The sequence below is a fragment of the Haemorhous mexicanus genome, chromosome 1, assembly GCF_027477595.1.
Source record: "Haemorhous mexicanus isolate bHaeMex1 chromosome 1, bHaeMex1.pri, whole genome shotgun sequence".
Lineage (NCBI taxonomy): Eukaryota > Metazoa > Chordata > Aves > Passeriformes > Fringillidae > Haemorhous > Haemorhous mexicanus.
This window is the reverse complement of record NC_082341.1, coordinates 25,683,060-25,702,846: the sequence shown is the minus strand read 5'-3', so window position 1 is coordinate 25,702,846 and position 19,787 is coordinate 25,683,060. Positions and strand designations below refer to the sequence as shown.

Below are 19,787 nucleotides of genomic sequence, written 5' to 3'. Positions count from 1 at the left end.
AGTCAGTCTTAGATTTCTATACATGTGTAACAATGAAAATGTTCACTGCAGAGCTCTCCTACTCATGCAAGTCAGAAAAAGCTCCTGACCACCAAATTCCAGGAACTCATGGAAAGGCTTCATTAAGGTGAAACATTATCAGAAAGGAAGAAATGCTGCTAAATATTCAGGAGCAAGCACTGGAATGAGCAATAAAGAGGCTTATCTTCCCGGCAGCTTAGAACAAACTTAGCAGTTCCTGGGTGTAAAATGTTTACTTACTTTTTAGTTGGCACTAGTTCACAGGGAAGAGCTCTAGGAAAATTCCCTTGAGCAAGTGAAGCTTTCTGTGAGCTGGCTACGAGAGCTTACTGGCATTTATGGACATTGCACTGTGCCTGCCACTTCTGGTAATCAAATGGGTGAGTCTGCTATATATTAATATTTTTTAAAAATCCAAAAACCAAGCAAAGCAAACCCACACTTATGGAACAGTTTTTCTCCAGTGTAGGAGCTGTAGCTTTTGCTTTGCTCCAGCGCTTGCATTGCCCTGCAATGTGCTGGATGTAGTCTGATCCTGACAATTTGTAAGTTACAGCAGCACCACCACATAAAAGCATAACCTTTGCCTGAAACTTGACAGGAGCTTTTATGGTCTGTTCAATTGGCTCTTGTTCCTTTAAATACCCCAGCTTTTGAGCTCGGTTAAACTGGTTGTCACCCGTTTCCTGCACTTTGAAATGAAACAGTTAATTAATCCGGGTTAATAGTATTAGCAGGGTCTATTACAGTACTTAAGGTAATGACACATAGCTGTACTGTGCTTCTGCCAACACCTCGTCCAACAACCAGAGTTCCAGATGGAAAGACACCTCCCAGCTGTCCAAGTGCCAGCACTTTTACTGCTGCATGCTGTTCTACACAAGCATTTAGCTTAGAAAGCACAACTTTTAAATTTTAACAGGTCTTTTTTTTCAGAAATAAGAGGGTAACTGAAAGAATAAATCCCCTTCTTTTAAACAAGATGGTTAATTTTGGACAGTTTTGCTATATTTCTGAGCTATCAGTTGTAGTCAGTTCATTCAGGAATCTGTAATACAGAGACACTGAAGAATCAGGACAATGCAGAAACAGCTGCCTGCTTATGTGAATCTGGTACCAGCACTTAATCATTTTACACTTTAAAAATCTACTAACTTTGCTTTCTGGGTAGCTTGCTATTTTGTTAATTGTATAAACATAGAATCATAACAAGTGAGAAAAGGCTTTTTCAATTTCCTGTACCCACCCTAGAGAGAAAGCAAGAACATTTTTATTAGACTAGACTGTGCTGCTATGCAACACCACTAGCATGCAGAAGATGTAAATGAAGACAGACATGAACTGTGTATGAGATAATTTATTTTATTTATTCAATTCTCAACTTAATTTTGATGATAAAAATTGGTCAAAGGCACTTCAAAGAAGGTATTTAAGAAACAAATCCATATGGTGACCATTCCAGACAAATCACCAACTTTTATCTGCCATTAGGAACACAACTACCGATAATTGCAAAGTGAAACATTCACAGGTTTTAAGTGGAGCATACTGTCCAGCAGCAATATTTAATTATTTTAGACTATTAATAACATTTGTGGAGTATTTTAAATACAATATGATAAAACAAAGCAAATTACACTTTTGGAGTTCCACAGAAGATTTCTTGACAGAAAAAGGACAAAAACTGCCTTTCCCAGTGGTCCTGTATTGAGGGGTCTATTTTTATCTGTGCGTGCACTATTAGCATCAGTAACAGGTACAGCAGAGAAATAACCCACACTTTTCTGTCATACAAAGACAAAACACTCTGCTCAGATAACAAAGCATTTATAAGAGGTCTATCAGCTACTCAAATACTGACATTTATACTTCTGCAAGCGTGACAAATCAAATGGTAACAGCTGAAGAAAAAGTGATTTTTAATATACACCCCCACCAAAGCAAAGCAAAGAAAGTGTCCTTAAAGGTAAAAGTACTGTGAAAAGAGCTTCCACAAAATGAGATGGTATAAACATCACCAGAGTGTAATCTCTGAAATAACACAGACTGCAAAAATTGAGAGTAAAAGAAGATTAAAATTGGTCTTTTTCTGCAAACAAAGATTAATACTCTCCTCTGCAAACAAACACTAATACTCTCCTCTGATTAAGACTAGTGATTATAAAGTAATTCCTTGCCATTGTCAATCTTTCCTGAAGTGAAACCACATTAACCACTTTCTTAAGTGAAATCACATTTAACCGCAAGGTTAAAATGTTACTCTGTCACACATGGGGACACTCCCACATCCACTGCCTAGTAATTTCAAGAAAATAGTTCAAAAATTTTAGATGGGTAATTTAAATCACTATGGTACCAACTAAAGCTTTTAGGTTTTATAAAATCAAGAAACCTCTTTTAGAAACCAAACCACAGAGAAATAATCTGCATGGCCTAAGTAAGCCCATGCTGCTGTGCCTCAGGAAGTCTCTCCATCTGAAATACAGTCTCCTTGGGCTGCAAAACTTCTCAAATTCAATAAATACTTTCTCAAAGCACAAAGACCTGAGAGTGAAAGAGCAGACTACAAATATTAGTGTAATATTGTACATGAAAATTATACTGTTCACATTCCAACCTTGTCCACTGAGGCTTCTGAAGGCAGTGAGATAGAAACCAATTGTTTCAGAGGTATCAGCTCGTGGTTATGGCAATACAATTCAACAGAGAACAACAGGTCTCTGTTATAATCACAGAATGTAAAACCTGATACTTTTCTAGCTTGTCTGGAAAGAAAAATAATTCTTTGCAATGCTGTTATAAAGGCAAAATAAATCGATTCAGAGGCCTATGCACAAGGACACTTTAAAACAACTGACATTTAAAGAAAAGGCTACTTATTTCTCCAGACAGGCCACCCATTTATCACAAGGTAGTATGTCCTTAACCTTGTTCCCTTCAGAAAGGGAACTTGCTCTTTTACTTTTCCAGTCTCTCTGCAGTCCTGCACATTTTGTGGAAGGGGATATTTTCCCATCCTACTCTGCTAAACCCACAAGTCTCAGCTGGGCAGCAGACAAGAACTAGAACTGCTGCTGAGAAAAGGCTTCACCCTGAGCTCAGCAGTGGCTGGTTTACCTTGTTATCCCAGCAAACAACCTGTGTGGAGCTCAAATATCCTGCTTCCTCCTGTCCACCTGAGACTTAAGCTGGATGAAACTGGAAAGCCAAAGACTGGGTAGTCAGGATAGTAAGGAACATAAAGAGGAAATGCTTCACAGGACAGCACAGGGCAAACATACAACACAAATCTGCAGAAAATATGCAGGATTAACTCTGCCTGTTGTGGTAGAAAATCTTTAAATCCCCATGGATGAACTGAAGAAGGAATCAAAAATAAAGGAACTGTACAGTAGCTCAAGAGATCTTTTACATGGGCTGAATTTACAAAGAGGTTAGGTTGGGATCTCAATTTCATTTTGTAACTTCCTTAAGTATTTTAACTGCTTGTTTGAACAATGCCATTGGAGTTATCAATTCCATATGGATTTCACAATACAATTGGTTTGTGCTGCATGTGGGATAAACATTTATCTCACAGAAGGAAGCACCTTTCAGCATGTTAACATCCACTGTCCTCTGGACAAGCATCCCTCTGACTACAGGAAACTGGGGACTTTTTCCTTTCTTAAACCAATGCAGTTATAATGTTCTGCTTAAGTCAATTAACACAAAATAAAGCTCACATCCCTATCAGTACTTCAGAAGCAGTGCTGCTCATAAAGACCAAGAGATTTAACCCTGCAGGAACTATTTAACCAATACCTGACAGATGAACTCGGCCTACCTTCAGGCAGAGAAGATGTATGCAGCATTTCAACACCATGAGCTGTTTCAGTAATTGCCACCATGCTGCAGAGCAATGGTCAGAAAGAAAGTAATGACTTTACTGTTGGACAACAGAAAGAGCTCCAATCTGTACTAGAACTACCTTTGGGAAGAAAAAAATTCCAGTACTTTACGGTAACATCATCTTCCAGGAACATCCTGAAGGACCAGCAGTAGTAAATAAGGCTGTCTGCTACCACTATGTGCTCTTTTCAAAACAAAGACTGGAGGTAATTAGGTTATGTCCAAATTCATCAATATGATGAAGGTGAAAAATAACAAAAAGATGAAGAATCTTCTGTTCAAGTGTGGAATAAAACACAACATGTCATGCTTAATCCCATTCCCCATACTTCTATTCACTCAATTTGAAAAGGAGAAAACCAGAAAGTTTTATAGTAACTCTATAAAACATATATTTGATCTCTGAAAAAAAGTCAGTAATTAAAACACCTATTTTGTCCCACACCAAGAAAGTGTTTCCAGTTAAAAGGCAGATACTTATGACGTAGTGGAGAAAGTTAATGCACTTTGAAAGATTCCTGCATTCAGGCCTGCTTACCTGAATAACTATGCACTTCAGCTCCAAAAACAGGGAAAAAAGGATCATTTAACACTTTGTGCTGAAAAAGGTAACAAGAAGCAGATACAGAAAAAAATTTTTAAAGTGGAAGAAAAAATGTTCAGAAAAGTGAAATTAAGTACTTCAACCAAATAAACTGGCTTTGGTGCAGTTTTGAAATAGGACATTTCTGTATCTGAGAATTTTAACCTCTAGTGAAAATTAAAATGGAAACAAACTAATTATAATGGTGGCTGAAACTATGTTGTTACAACGCAACTTCACTAAGATACTATTCTTCTTGGTTTATGTGGCAAGTGGGATGAAAGAATAGAAGACAGATTTCTATTTTGAAAAGCATCTACCTTAGGCTGAGAAATGCTATGACAAATTTTTATATCCATTCAACCATAAATATAAGTTAATAAAACTGGAATGGAAGGAAAAAAACCACAGGCAAATATATAAGCAACTTGCATCACCTCAGCAATTTAAACAACAGTAGCTGTTTCTGGTTTCTCTCCAAAAGAGTATTCCTCCCAAAAACTTCATATTGTTTTCCACAACAGAATTTAAAACCTTATAAGTAATTCATAGCAGTGAATTCTGTTTCTCAAACAATTCAGATTACTCTTGTGGGTGAAATTCTGCCACTCTTTTGTTAAGGCAAAGCATATTGGAGAACCTAATTCCGTGTCTCTGCCTTACTTTCAGGGCAAGGTACACAAAGTAACTTCAAGATGTTGAGAGTACCTCAGAAAGCCATCATGATGTGTTTGACTGGGCAGCATCCAATTTCTAATATTAGAACTGACTTAATGGAAAGGAAATAGAGGAGAACAGAAAAGGGAACTGAAATGGGGTACGATCATCTGTGAACCTGTTCGCTATGGTTTTCATACAAATTTTCCCAATTATTACTGTAGCAGAGCAACCTCCAATTTCACAGCTTGAGGGCCCCAAATCTTCGTGGGCAGAGCTGCAAGGTGACACTATCCCAAGCAGTCAGAGCCAGCACCAGACTCTATTGTACACACGGTGACAAGAAGTGCTGCCGACTTGATTTTTGAAGTAAGAATTGCCAGGAGTAATTTCAGTCCACAAGCTTCATGCACAAGTTTGAGGAGACTCTTACTCATTGTACTGGCTTCTTTTTGGTTTTTTCAAAGTCCAATTAGCTCTCAGAAGTTTTCTGCTTTAGCTTTTGATTATTCTCCAGTGCTTCATTTTTGCTCTGCTCTTCTGGATTCTTTGACGAATCAGGATTGTACCTATACAAATACCCATAAGGACGAAGATGATAAATCAAATATTCCAAATGATACATAGTCACAGAGTCAACGTAGTGGAATGAAACTGCTAGATCAGAGCAGCATCCAGGACCCTGAAACACAAAACAAAGCAAAACAATCAGCAATAATCACAAAGCATGCCCTGGATTAAAGATCTGGGGAGAATTCAAATAAATACTTGATTTAATGATAAGAAATTCACTGCTATCTGTCATGTATACTTCAAAAGTTATGTTAGGCAAGCAAAATGTACCAGACATATCTGCCAAGGCATCTTTACAAAATGAAGCTGACAAAGTCTCTTGCTCCTGTGATCAAGCCAGTGAAAAAACTAGCTGCCCTCATTAAAGTCAGAGGTTTTCTGCTTTTCCATATTTAATTTTTGATGCTGGTGTTTAAACAGCACCAAGAAGCAGCAAGCAGACCTAAATGAATAACATTTATATATAAAATAAATGCCTGTTACGTCAGCATCCAGACAGAATGTATAAGCAAAATGTGTGAGTATCTGCAGCTGTTTGGGTTGACATATTACACAGTTTAGCAGTATTGGCAGGATCTAACTTCCTACTGATAGAAACTTGTAACAAGTAATTGCAGAATTTTGTTTTAAATGTCTTGATTTCATTGACATTACTAATAGCTATAGGATCGTTGTTAATACATTTGTCACAACTTATATTTTATAGCTCAAGTTTAAGAACACTTTCCTAGAGCACAGTTTTGGGGTTTATTTTTTCAGCAGCTTTGATTGCAGAGTTGCTTATATTTCGAATCCAACTGGAACAAAGATTAAATATTTAAAGGCACCAAAGAGAACACCTGCTATGTAATGTCATTCTTTCAATACTTATGAAGTTTGATCAATATAGTTCCACTTGTTACCAGTTGAAGTAGTCTCTATCCAGGCACAGGTACGACAGGACAGGACCACACAGGCAATTTCTATTCTCAATCAGTTACAGAAGGAACTGTCCACAGCCCAGCCACCCATGCACTGCAGCCTTAGCTAAAGCTGCTGCCTCCTGACACACAAAATACAGTATCATACAGCTGGTTTAAGCTACAAAAATGCTTTAGCTGCTGAATACAAGTATAAAAATAGATTGCTGCTTTACAATGAAAAAAAATCTACTGAAGAACAAGACTCTTTTTCAGCTTTAATATGTAAAAAATTCCAAATCCTGTTTTTGAGTTCTTTCACCTAATGCTAATTCACACAATCACACGCTCACACACATCAAAAGATGAACTTGACAAAATGGATACCAGGCTCCTCAGGACTTACCTCTACAGCAGGATAGTAATTGTAATTCCAGTACCAGAATGTTTTTGGTAGGTATCCTCTGATTAAGTGATGTTCTGGAACGAATGGATGAAAGGTTTCTCTGCCACTTGTATCCCTAGAATCTCCTGCTTCCACATTGATGATCTCCATGCATTTTCCTAGTGCCAGATCTTCAATAGAGGAACTGTGAGTGCATTTGTTCGTTTTAAATGCAGCAACAAATCTCTTCAGAGCTTCTTTGCTCAGAACATACCCTGCTCCTCCACTCATGTAGCCCTGTTTCACATAAGGCTTAAACCTTCTTCCGAAGTATATTGGTTGTTCAGGACTGTATTTTGAAAGAAGCCATCTCAAATTGTCCAATATAACATATGTATCATCATCTGCTTTCATAAACCAATCAGCATCATCAAAATAATGGTCATATACATATTGAAAAGCTTTAATAGTCTTCCAGTACAGTTGATCCCTGCCTTCTTTGGTTTCTAGGCCCACAGCTGGGAAGTCTTTATTTTCCTCAGAGCTCATAAAAAGTACTTTATTACAGCGTTGGGCCCATGTGGCCTTAACATGCTTGGCTTTCTTTTCTAGATTTTGAGGTCCAGTCATGACCCAACACAGTATTTTCACCTTGTTATACAGTCCTTCTGCAATATTTTTATCCTCATCTGAAAAAAAAGAGGAAAGTTGTAAAACCATATTAGAGGTGATTGCCAAACAAACTAACAGCAACCTCCCCCTCTCCTCAGATACTCTGTTTCTAGATAGAAAAGACATGCAGACAGAAAAGAGGCTTTTGCTTCCAAATGTACCAGTTAATGAATTCCATGCTACATTCTGGAAGGAAACAAACAAGACTCTCAAAGATTAAAATTCTTAAAGCTATTTCAATTGCACAAGATAAAGGAGAGTGTAAGAGTCATATCAAAATGGGTTTCTGTTCAGGGAAGTGTGGCTTTAGCAAACCTTGATTTCTACATAAAAACTGCTCACAGGCAACCTCTTTATGGTCTTGGAAGACTAATGAGAATTTTAAAAAGAGAGTATTTTTGCCATTCACAATGAATACAACTTAATTATTACAACACAGAAAGCTAATCGGCTCTTTTATATATATTCATGTTAACTAACAAAACCTAATGAATATTTCTAAACCAGCAAAATGTGTTTTAAGAATAAAGTAAATGGTAAATAATAGAAATAATTTCTCAGATTAAGTAATTTAGGATACTATGAAACTACTGTCATTGTTGATAACACGCTTTTATTTGCACGAATCCAGCAGAATAAAGACAGTTATCAGAGGTGTGAAACAATGTTTTTCAAAGCATTCATTGCTCTTAAAGAAACATTTTCACTTGATACATACAGATTTTAGCTCACATAAAAGAATATTTCATGGACAGTGAAATCTGCATAATTGGCACAAAAATATTCCTGCTTAAACTTCATGCAACTATAGATCAGATTTCTCTGACAATGTAACAATGTTCTACAATTACATGTGAAACACTCACACACTCATCTTACAACGTTTGGAGTTTAAAAAAATATGTCTAAATAACAAGTTACTTACTAACATCTTCAGCAAATGCATTGCAGTGCAATTTTTCTCATCCAAGCTGTCCCTACTCAAACACTCCCTGTATTTGGGATTTAGAATGAACTCATTTAATGAAATATGTAAAGTGTAAAAGTATTCCTGAAGTGTTGGAAGGGCCTACCTTCCCTGGAAAAATAAAAATAACCAGAGTGCAAGAGAATTTCTCTGGCTTTGACTGGAAACAGCAATCTGTGCCTGGACTGCTGTGTAATCAGCTTGGCAAATCATGCCCACAGTGACTCCCTTTGCCCCCCTACTCCAATTCTGTGTTTCACTAATCATACCAAAAAGTGATTTTTAAAAAATTGTATTTTAGCTTTATCTTAGAGGCTAGATCAAAAGTTAGAAGTTGTCCAAAATTAGCTTCTTAAGACTAAAATCTAATCCAGCCACATCTACAACGCTACCGAACACATCTGCTTAGCAAAACTGCCATTTGGTGTCAATAGTTCATTTGAGAAGTTACTGCTCCACAAGTCTGGATACAGAAAGTAGACAAACAGTTGGACTCTAAGGAAAAAAAAAATTACTACTGTAATAAAAATGTAAACTAAGAAAATCACCATTCAGTAGACCTCAGGAGAAAGAAGTTATTTAGATGTAACCCGAACATGAGAAAACTGAATGAAAATGACTCATATAAATTCTTGGCAGTGAAGAAGCAATGTTCTGCAATGCATGAAAAGGGAAGACATTTGCTAACCAGCCAGGTGTAACAAAATACCTTTATGCTGTCCAGCATCTGCATTGAAATTCATTTGTCCTTGCAGCTGATTATTGTCAGTATCTGCTGAGTGCTGACCATGTGGATCATTGTGAAGAACATGGGGCTGGATCTTAACCTGTTCTTCTAGTATAATGCTAAACAGAAGATAGCAGACGAAAAATCCTATTGCTGAGCCAAAAGTGAAGGTTAGAAGGTTCATCAAAGACTTAGAAGAGGCCATCTCCTGAAGGTGAGACACTGTCAAAACCAAATGAAAAATACATTAGACTTAACATAGTAATCAAATCTAAAACTATAGGAAAAAATCAAGGACTAAATCTCTGAAAGCAGAGTACTCAGTTCTAGCTCAGTTTCAGCTGCCTCAGGCTTGCACAGAAATTTACGTAAAAGAGCAATGCAAATATCAATATAAAATTGTACATTCATTGATAGTGGCTGTACATAAACAACCTATTAATTACATTTATACAACATTTAAACAAGAATGCATACACTGTAGTGCAGGAGCTTTATAAAACTGTAATATATGTACACTTTTTTATTCTCTCCAGCCTACAAAACTGCACTTTAAAATGTAATACCTAAGTCTATTATGAAGCTAAAAGATGATGACCAATCATCTACAGGTCAAGATGACCATCTACAGGTCAAGATACAAAACGGTCACAAGATGTTCTTAAAACTCCAGCCAAATGTATATTACAGAAATTCTTAATATATGTCCATCACAAGCAGATTTTGAAGTGTTATAAAAGCAAATCTACTCCCAAAATAGGGCAGTTGTCCTTACACTTTTAGGAATTACTGAGGATTGACTTTCAGAAAAAAGAGTAAGGCAACATTTGAATTTTCATATAGAAACACTAATCTTTCAAAGGAAAAGAAGAAACAAGTACATCAGCCTTGACGCCTCTTCTACACTTCAAAAACTACAGGACTTCGCTGACCATTTTTATTAAACCACATCAGCAGCTATGCCTGCATAAAGGGAGTTCTATGCATCAAAAACAAGTGTGAATTTTAATAAACACTTGAAAACTAATTTCAAGTTGTTGAGGGCTTTTCATCTTTGGAAAGAGTTGAGCTATTTTCTATTAACTCATGACTAAACTACAAAAACATTGACTATTAAATACAGACTGAATTCAAGCCAGAGCCTTACAAACAAGTCAATGATGTTCCCTCCATTAGGATCATTATTAATGACAGTGAGCAGAACCCAATTTAGTTCATGAGGGAGCCCAAAAAAGAAAATTATGGACTGCACAGAGCGTCGATGAAAACCATCGATCAGAGAAGAGCTGCAGCCACCAAAACAACTCATTTAGCCTGCACCCCCTCCTCCCACTGCCTGGGCAGGGCATTGGAAACAGTCTGTCCCCAAGCAAGCTGCATCAATCACTGTGCAGCAACACACACTCCAAATTCCAGCTTTCTGTCTGTTCTTCTGCTCTCCGGAAGGGAGAGCAAAGGATGGAACACATGTGTGCATGGTGTTAGGCTGGCACTTTCAGAAATCCATCAGATTTACTGTACACATGCAGGTCAAGAACATTTGAGAGTGAAGCAGCTCTCACACGTGGTAATGCTTTTCTTTCCACACTGCTAGAAAAAGGAAATAAAATTGAAAACACAACTCAAAGCACAAAATAAAAATCAAGAAATGTACAGGTATATATATATATTTAAAAATTATTATAACTGTGGTTGATAAGGAGCTGCAGTTCTTTAATATGAACAAGCACATTATGCAATTTTTTAATTGCACATGGTATTCCCTAAATTCAGTACTACATCTTGGTGGAGACAAGTGATTGCCTTTAGACATCATGTCACAAAGTAGAAAACTTACTGTCTAATCATTTGTGACCTAGGCCTTTAAAAAATTACTTGGTTAACAACTTTATTTATAATGTCTTTTACACCACTAAATTGAGAAGAAAACACAAATATTTTGATCAGGTACCTAAAAAAACCCCAAAACCAACCAAACAAAAAAACCAAACCAAACAAACAAACAAAAAACCAAACAAACCAAAAAACCCCCATGCATACAAACAGCATATGACAATGCAAAGGATCTAGTGTACTAAGACTATTGTTTTTGTTTTTGCTTTCCCATCTATCACCACAAAGTCACCTCAAAATTTGCAATACACACAGGGAGACACAATGCCTTCTTTTGGTATATTCAAAGAGGGGAAATATACAAACCCATGCATGCCCACAGGGTACCTACACCACCTTCTAGAAGAAAAGGTTTCCACTGTTCTACTTTCAATATTAGGTGTCTCTCTGCCATACAATTTCAGTTATCTGCTCCAACAGCTGACAAAATTACTCTTGCTAGGAGATAAAAATTGAAAATAACTTGAAAATAATTGCTGCTCATTTAACTATGAAGTTATGCACTACTGAATTCTATGGAAAAAAATTAAATGTGCTGGAAATGCTGAAAAATGAAAAAAGTGCACCCATCACACTGGAAATCAGAAGCTGATTTGGCAGTACTTCACACACAAAGAGGATTTCTCGGGGCAGGCAGTAGCTGTATTTCATATTTGATACAAAATGCCTCTAGTTAGTTTTCAATCTAAAATAATCTGCTTATCATTCTATCAATTTTATACCAACAGAATGGGTCACTATAAACATGTGTGGGTATATATCCACATGTCTATAAACTCCAACAGTAAACAGGACAGAAATTTTCATTTTTTATGATATCTTGATATTTCACATAAACTAAGTCTTTTAACTTGACAGCAAAAATAATTGAACACTACAGCATTACACTAGAAGAACCAGAAAATGCCTAAAAGGAAGGTCAGTTGTCACATGATAAACATCCCCACTCCTTGCTGACATTCTCTTCTACACACGGATTTATTCCAGAGGAAGACACGCAAAACAGTAATGGCCAGGCTGGATGAGGCTTTGAGCCAACTGAGCTAATGAGAAGTGTCCCTGCTCACGGCAGGGGTTGACTTTAAAAGGGGTTGGATGATTTTTAAAGGTTCCTTCTTCCTTCCAACTCAAACCATTTTGTGATGCTACGAGTCTATGGCATTTAGAGAAGGAAATGTCTATTTTTACTTCTTGAGTAAAAAAAAACCACAGTATGTTAAAAAACACCTACAATAAAAGGCTAGGTTTGAATTTAATTTATGCTCCATTGCTCTATCATGGAAGCTTAAATAAATACAGATATTTAGATATTCTTGTAGGTAGCCCTATTCACATCAATCAAAACAACAAATATTTTCAAATTCTATCACAATGTAACAGTCATTGAAGATTTGGTTCTAAATTTAAGTTTCATGAGTCAACAATTTCTACATCTTCAAGCTTACAGAAAAACTATTTTTCCTGTGTTAGGGGCTGCTGAACCTGGCAGCCCACAGACAACAAGGCTGCTGCAACTCCATGTGCCCAGATCCAGCCAGGCTGAGGATGTATTCCCATAGCTGTGCACGCAAAGATGCATATACACATGGCTGACCACAGGGATCAGCACAGAGAAAAACAAGTGTTCATGCAGACACAAACATGGCCTGGCCTTATGCTGCTCCTCCCCACAGCTGCCCAGGACAAAGGCCTGCTGCTGGGGAATATACACATACACACAACATGGATCCCTCTGTAACTGGTCTCAGACCCTCAACCTATTCAGCAACTGAGCCTGAATCCTCAGACTCCCCAGAGCCCTGCCCCTTGTCAAACTGATGACCCTCTGATCTCACTGGTACCTGTCCCACACTTACAGCTACCTCAAAGCCTGGCTCCCAAGCCTCTTAATCCAGCTCACTGGCTAGCCCTGTGTGATACTCACGAGCAACCACACGCTGGCATCCTTGCCAAGACTGTACCCAGGCACCCCGCTCTCCCCAGTTATGGCACTGCAGACACACCAGCCTCTGGGGCTCCCAGCTGCTGGGCATTAGGGCCTCACTCACTGCAGTCCCTCCAGCTGCTCGCACAGCAGACACAGAGATCCCTACAACTTACTGTGCATCTCCAGTCACCAGCACTTAGAGCTCAGTATGCACAGGAGAATAGGGCACAGAGTCCTCTCACCCAGCAGAACAGCCAGAAAGGCACCTTAATGAGAAAAGGGGACACACTGTGGCAATCTGGCCTAGGACACAGTCAAACAGACTGACCAGGCCCTTTTATTTTCCCATACTTGCTCCTCCTCAAACCACCTTCCTTTAGTCCCTCCCAGGAGTGCCCCATAATTTTGTGCAGTCACAAGATGCTTTTCTCTTGCATCCCATGGGACCCATATTTTCTAGGCAGTTAACCCCCTCGATCTTGTGAGCTGTTCCAGACAGCCCTCCTGGGGACTGCTCTTGCTGCTCACCTCACCTGGGCAGTGGGGCTGGTGGCTCCCCAGTGACAGAACCAGGGGCTGACTCCTCTGATGAGACTGTGCCTCTGTGCATCCCACTGGTGAGCCTTTGAACATGTTCATCTAAATTACTGCTCTCACCCTGCTGTTCTGATAAGGGCTTTAGGTCACTTCCACAAGCCAATGGAAATTTAAGGGAAAACCATGCAATATGAATATATGGCAAGAGCTTGGCCCCACCACCAAAAAAAAAAAAAAACCCAACCCACTTCTAAAATTAATACTTTTACACAAACTTGGACGAACATGGACCATGAACTAAAAACACATTAAACAAAATACCAAACAAACAAGTGGAAATACCCCAACCCCAAAACAACATAACAAGGAAAAAACCCCAAAAAAACCCCGCAACAGTCATATCTAGGATTTTGAAATTTACAGAATGCAGAACATAACTCTAATATTAAATATGTTTATCCCCCTATCATTCCATAATCACTTTAAGATTCAATTAAGTTAAACCCACCTACAGGACTGATTCTTTCTTGTATCCCTTACTTAGGAACCTAGGGGGAAGCTCTGAGGCCCCATGATGAAACAATGTAAATGTCCTTTGAGAGCTGCATAATCAGCAATGAAATTGATCTCTACGACCACGTCCTTACTAGTCACGCAACACATCAGAATAATTCGACCAAAATGTAGGAAAAAACGTAGTTAGCTGTGCAAACACACCTTCTGCTCCTGAAGTCACATTTATTGCTAGTTGCTCTGTATATTCGTATGCTTCTGAAATGCAGATAAATGCACAAGTTGAGCATTCGCTAATGTTGTCTGCATCTAGGATTTCCGCGAGCCACTGCAGTTCCCTATCGACTAAGCACAGATCGTATCCTTCCACTTCAAATACCTAATGTTATAAGCATTTCATTCAAATTAATTCCTGCTTGTTCTACCAGAAAATACAAACCATCAAAGTAAGGTACTTCGGCACAGAAGGCCAAGAACCACACTGAAACAAGACGTGTAACAATCCACAGTACCGGGGAGCTGGAAGGAAGATTTAGCTCCTCCTTCCTCATTCCAAAAGCTGACGCCGTCCTTCGGCAACAAGTGCCCGCGGCCGAAGCACGGCTCCCCAGCCCTCTGCCAGCGCAGCCCTCGCTACGAGCGTCCGCCCAGGAAGTCCCCGCGGCGGGGGCGGGAGCAGCGGCTCCCCGGGCACCTTGCTCCCTCCGCTGGGCTGCGGGCGACTCGCGCTGTTCCAGGGATACCCCTGCTCTGGCGCCTCTCCTTCCCAGGCGCGCAGCCGGGCACCTGCCATCCCTGCAGCCGCGGGCGCCCTTCTCGCAGCTCCCCGGCCGCCTCCTCCCGCCCCGTCCCCGCGGGCGGGACGCTGCCCCCGAGGCCCGACCCCGCCGCCCCCGGCCCGGCCCGGCCCCCCCTCACCTCTCGGGCCGCCGCGCGGGGCCCCGGAGCGCGCTCAGCCGCGCGACAGCGCGCGGGCACCCGCTGGCCGCGCGCAGGGCCGGCCCCGGCCCCGGCCCCCGCCGGCCCCGCCGCCCCGCGCCGCCGGCCCCATCGCGCGCCCGCCCCGCGCCATGCCGCGCGCCACCCCGGGGCGGGCGCGGGAGCGGGAGCGACGCGGCCCCGCCGCCCGCTCATTGGTCGGCGGGCGGCCCGAGGGCGGGGCTCTCCCGGCACTCGCGGCTTTAACCCCGTTCCCGCCGCGGCGGCTCCTCCGCCGCGTGGCAGCGCGCCCCCGCCCGTCCCGTCCCCCGGCGCGGTCACGGGCATCCGCCCCTTCCTCCCCATCCGCCGGGAGCCCGGCCACGTCGCCGGGCCGGGCCGCGAGTAGCGCCCGCGCCTCCCGGTGTGCGGCGGTGGGCGAGGGCGGGCGCCCCAGGCCGAAGCCGCAGTGTGAGAGCGGTGGCCGGCCTGTCCGCCGCGCGGGGTGGCTCGGCCCGGACTTCGAGGGGTGCGGGGAAAACGTCCCGGCGGAAAGGGGAGGGCGCGGGAGGGACTGAGGAGCGCAAAGCGGCAGCTCCCCGGAGCTGCCAGCAGTCGGTGAGCGGCGCGGCGCTCCGGCGGTCCCTCTGCGGGCACGGCCGGCGGGGAAATGCCCCGGGCAGCGCTGCCCACCCGCCCTTCCGCTGCGTTACCTCGCTCTCGCCCGCCTGGTCCTGCCTGGGAGCGGCAGTGCCGGGCGCTCAGGCCGGGCTGCCGAGCTCCTCTGCGCTCCAGCCCCTCATTCCCCTCACTTCAGCCGGTCTGGAGCCGCTGCTCTTCCAAAATACCATTAGGCAACTGCAAGGGATGTTGCTAGGATACCGAGCCCTCTGCAATCGCTTCTTATCTCCCTGTGCTAACGCTGCCTACCTTTCCAACCGCTCTTGACGTTTATCTGTCGGTGATTTTCTTAGGGAAAAAACATATTAAATGAGAGGAATTTCAGATTTGGAAAATGTTTTTCATTACAGTGTAACTGAAAGAATAGCATTTTGCAAGCATTGGGTAGATAATGGAGCTCTGCAGTTAATAGATAGAAGGTTTGTGTTGTGGTTTGTTTGGGGGGATTGTGTGTGTGCGTGTTGTATTTTAAGTACTGGGTGCGGGTACGTGCAGAGAAGGACTGGTCCATGCTGAGAGCCATTAGTGTTTCTGTAAATGGAGGTCACTCTTCTTGGTTTTCCTGCTCTCCTCCATTCTTCCTCCAGCCTGTCCGTGGGTTCAGTCCAAACCGTAGGTTTCCCTCATCACAGCTGTAGATGTGTGCATTTTCCTTCTGTCTCCCTCTCCCCAAAACAATTGTCATCTCGGGGTATGCCCTTTCAGCTCCATTTTCATGTCTATTTTTACTTCTTTTTCTCTGGACGATGGGTCACACAGAATCACAGAACCATTTAGGCTGGAAAAGACCTCCATGGTCACTGAGTCTGACCTGTGACTGAACACTACCTTGTCAACTAGACCCCAGCACTAAGTGCCACATTTTTTAATATAGTTTTAATATATTATATATCATAAAATAATAAACCAAGCCTTCTAAACATAGAGTCAACTTTCTCGTCTCTTCCCTCATCGTAAGACCCCTATGAACAATACATCAGGACCCAGTGCTTGAAGTGTGGCCTTGAGTTATTTAGGAGATGCTCAATGTACCAACTTAGGAAGCTCTCACATTACTCTGGGTCATAGTTTCTCATTCCTGCCCCATCCCGCTCTGCTACCCCCTTTAAATTAAAATTACAAGCAACTTGGTGAATAATATCTTCTTGAACTAGTTTCATCAGAAGAAAGGGCAGGCTTCTTGTAGGACAGAAGTTTGATTTGCTTTAAGAAAACCAACAATAAACAATAACAAAGACAATAGCAATTGCAAAGGCTGTAAAATAAACAAACAAAAAAAGTATTTATCCTCTCTTTTCCCTTTTTTTCATCCCTACCAAATTTGGATAGAATTACTGTCCATCCCATGTTCAGTGCATGCTTTAAATTCCCCAAATAGATTAAGTGAAGTTTTCAAACCGTTTTATAGTACAGATAATACAGCATGTCTGAGTTGAATACAAGACTTCCATTTTGCCCAGTGAACTTTAAACCCTGGTCTTGCATCACAGGAGTTGTTCTAACAAGGACTGTTGCCCATGTATATTACACACCTATAAATTTATGCAGGAAGTGCTGCACTTTTTTCATGCTAACATGTTCATTGAGCTGTTTCGCTCTGTCAGGCTAGTTTGAAAAGGAAATTTCAGAGAGAAGGTAGAATGTGATGTAATGTAACAAAAGTCACATCTTACCTATTAACTGTGGTACAAAAAGTTTGCTTTAACAAATGTGACTTTTGGCCGTGTTGTAATAGCTTTTTAATATTTTATGGAGAGTCCATAAAATATGGAGAGATATCTCTCCATAATGGAGAGATTTACATACCACATACATAAGCATGTTTGTTTGTTGTTTCACTCAGGGAGAGATGAGCAGTCTCTCTTACAGCTCTCTAGGAGCAATCTTTTGCAGTTCAGGGTAAGGAAACAGGCCCCTCCAAGGGACTACCTTGCAAGTGCAATGGTAGCAAACACTTCCACAGCTTCTCTGCAGCACTGCTTTGCTCAACACACTGCCTCTGGGTGGATGGTCAAGGGAAAAGCCATTCTCTTGTTCTGAGGCAGAAGAGGGAGTAGGTGACCACAGTCCCTTTCTATACAAATGTACCACCTCTATGGGAAATTCCCCTCAGCTGCTGAGAAAGCCCAGCAGTGTTGGGGGACACAGTCATACCACAGTAATATGGCAAGGACATTCACACCACTTACCTTCTGGCACACGTAGCTAGGAACAAATGAAAGGAAAATTAATTTTCTAGTATTTTAATTTTAAAAGGAATTAATCCCTTTGGTCTTCACATCTGTAAACACAAAGAATGAGACTTTCCCCTACCTAGGAGGGCCAGCCATATTCAATATAAAGACTGTTTTGAGCAGGGCAAAAGCAGAGTAGCAGGCCCTTAATCCCTCTGCTTATCATTAGGAAGGTCTCTGAGATAATTGTCTGGGCATTTCAGTGCTTACACCCTCTGGAGGGCTCTCTGGAGTACGGACCTTCCATTAAAGCCTACTCAAAGATCAGCTACTGCTCTCAACTCCTCCCATTTCCACGCAGGGGAGTCTGGAAACACAAAAAAGGAAAGCTCACACAAAATTAAGGCAGAAGGCAAAAGGCAACAGCTGCTGTGAGACTGTGCAATTTGGGAGTCACTAACTACAGCTATACCATTTAAATATGTGTCTCAAGTTTAGCTGGGTGTGTATGCAATTACCATCTGTTAAAAGTAGGGCAGTTATCCTCTGTTGGGCAGTTTATCTCTTCCACAACCAATCCTCCTTCAGAAGAGATATCTTCTGTTAATGGTCATTGAGTGTCGCTGCATGACTGATAAAAATTACATTATGCCATTACGAGATACTGCACCCAGAGAGAAGAGCCAAGCATTCCTTCCTAGATATAATCTGAGATTTAGAACAACAGAAACAGCCTTTTCCACTGGATTCCCAGAGGAACAGCCTTTCCTCACTAAATTCCAAGGAGAGCAGCTTTCTTCTCCACGGAATTCCGGGAGAAGGACCAGGCCCATCTACACCACCACTCAACCTTCAAGAGAAAACTACACCCTTCTACAGGATCACTGCTCCAACAGAACCACACCTGTCACTGCAGGAGGACTGCAGCTGCACTGCTGCCACCTCCCTGACCCACAGGGTGTCAGGTCAGATTCTGACTCTGTCAGTGGTTTTGTTTGTACTATTGCATTTGTATTTTCAAATTTTCCTAGTAAAGAACTATTATTCCTATTCCCATATCTCTACCTAAGAACCTCTTAATTTCAAAAATTATAAAAATTTGGATAGAGGGGGTTTATATTTTCCATTTCAAGGAAGGTTCCTGCCTTCCTTAGAAAACACCTGTCTTTTAAAAAAAAACAATATGTAAGTGGTATCTAATAAATATCTGTGGTGAAACTGATTGCCTTCTGTAGATAGCTTTATACAAGCTAATGGTTGTTAAGGAATGATGTTTTCTTAACATTTTGTTTAATTTTAAATAATCCTATATTGAGACCATTTATGCAATTGCTTTTACAGGTCATTAGCAAGACCATGAAAATATATATTATAGAAGTAATTATCATTTTGACTGAAAGCTGCTTTTGTGTTTTCAGTCATATTTGATCAGATAGCCAGATTAAATTGAATGCCTTACTTGTTTAATATTATTTATCAAAGATCTCACAAACTTGATGTCCTAGGTTACAGTATGAAGATGTATTCTATTCCCATCCTCAAGAGCTGCTGAAACCAGGAGGGGCATTGTTTTTCCTTACCTCCTGTTAATGGGCCCATCAATGCCTTGCCCATGACTCAGAGATAACTCCCTCCAGGAGCCATTTCTGTTTAATGGCTAATTATACTCAGAAGGATATCAGCCCATTGTGAGATGCTCTGCCCAGGAGGAGGGGCTAAGCATCCCCACCTGGATATAATCTGGGTTTTGGGACAGAACAGGTAGCTCT

General features: G+C 41.2%; 1 protein-coding gene across 5 annotated transcripts; it reads right to left on the bottom strand.

The window, feature by feature from the left end:
- Positions 1 to 1,363: 1,363 nt before the first annotated feature.
- On the bottom strand, positions 1,364 to 15,253 carry C1GALT1 (core 1 synthase, glycoprotein-N-acetylgalactosamine 3-beta-galactosyltransferase 1). Of its 5 annotated transcripts, XM_059843580.1 has the most exons (5): positions 14,685 to 14,842; positions 14,450 to 14,503; positions 9,358 to 9,597; positions 7,031 to 7,698; positions 1,364 to 5,834 (listed from the first exon to the last, which is right to left on the bottom strand). In XM_059843580.1, the coding sequence occupies exons 1-5, from the start codon at positions 14,794 to 14,796 to the stop codon at positions 5,625 to 5,627; spliced, it is 1,284 nt and encodes a 427-aa protein (XP_059699563.1). In that variant the 5' UTR covers positions 14,797 to 14,842; the 3' UTR covers positions 1,364 to 5,624. The 5 variants fall into 5 exon arrangements, with proteins under 5 accessions (XP_059699563.1, XP_059699586.1, XP_059699570.1 ...); XM_059843603.1 differs by lacking the exons at positions 14,450 to 14,503; positions 14,685 to 14,842 and adding an exon at positions 15,164 to 15,253; XM_059843587.1 differs by lacking the exon at positions 14,450 to 14,503 and having other exon boundaries at positions 14,685 to 14,844.
- Positions 15,254 to 19,787: the final 4,534 nt, after the last annotated feature.

Bases quoted from the DNA above. Each gene is read 5' to 3' on its own strand.
- C1GALT1 (XM_059843580.1), bottom strand. From the start codon at position 14,796: ATGAGGAAGGAGGAGCTAAATCTTCCTTCCAGCTCCCCGGTACTGTGG. The intron at 14,504-14,684 runs GTTTGTATTTTC...TCTGCATTTCAG, and splicing joins CGAAGTACCTTACTTTGATG to AAGCATACGAATATACAGAG. The intron at 5,835-7,030 runs GTAAGTCCTGAG...TTTGTGTTTCAG, and splicing joins ATTACTATCCTGCTGTAGAG to GGTCCTGGATGCTGCTCTGA.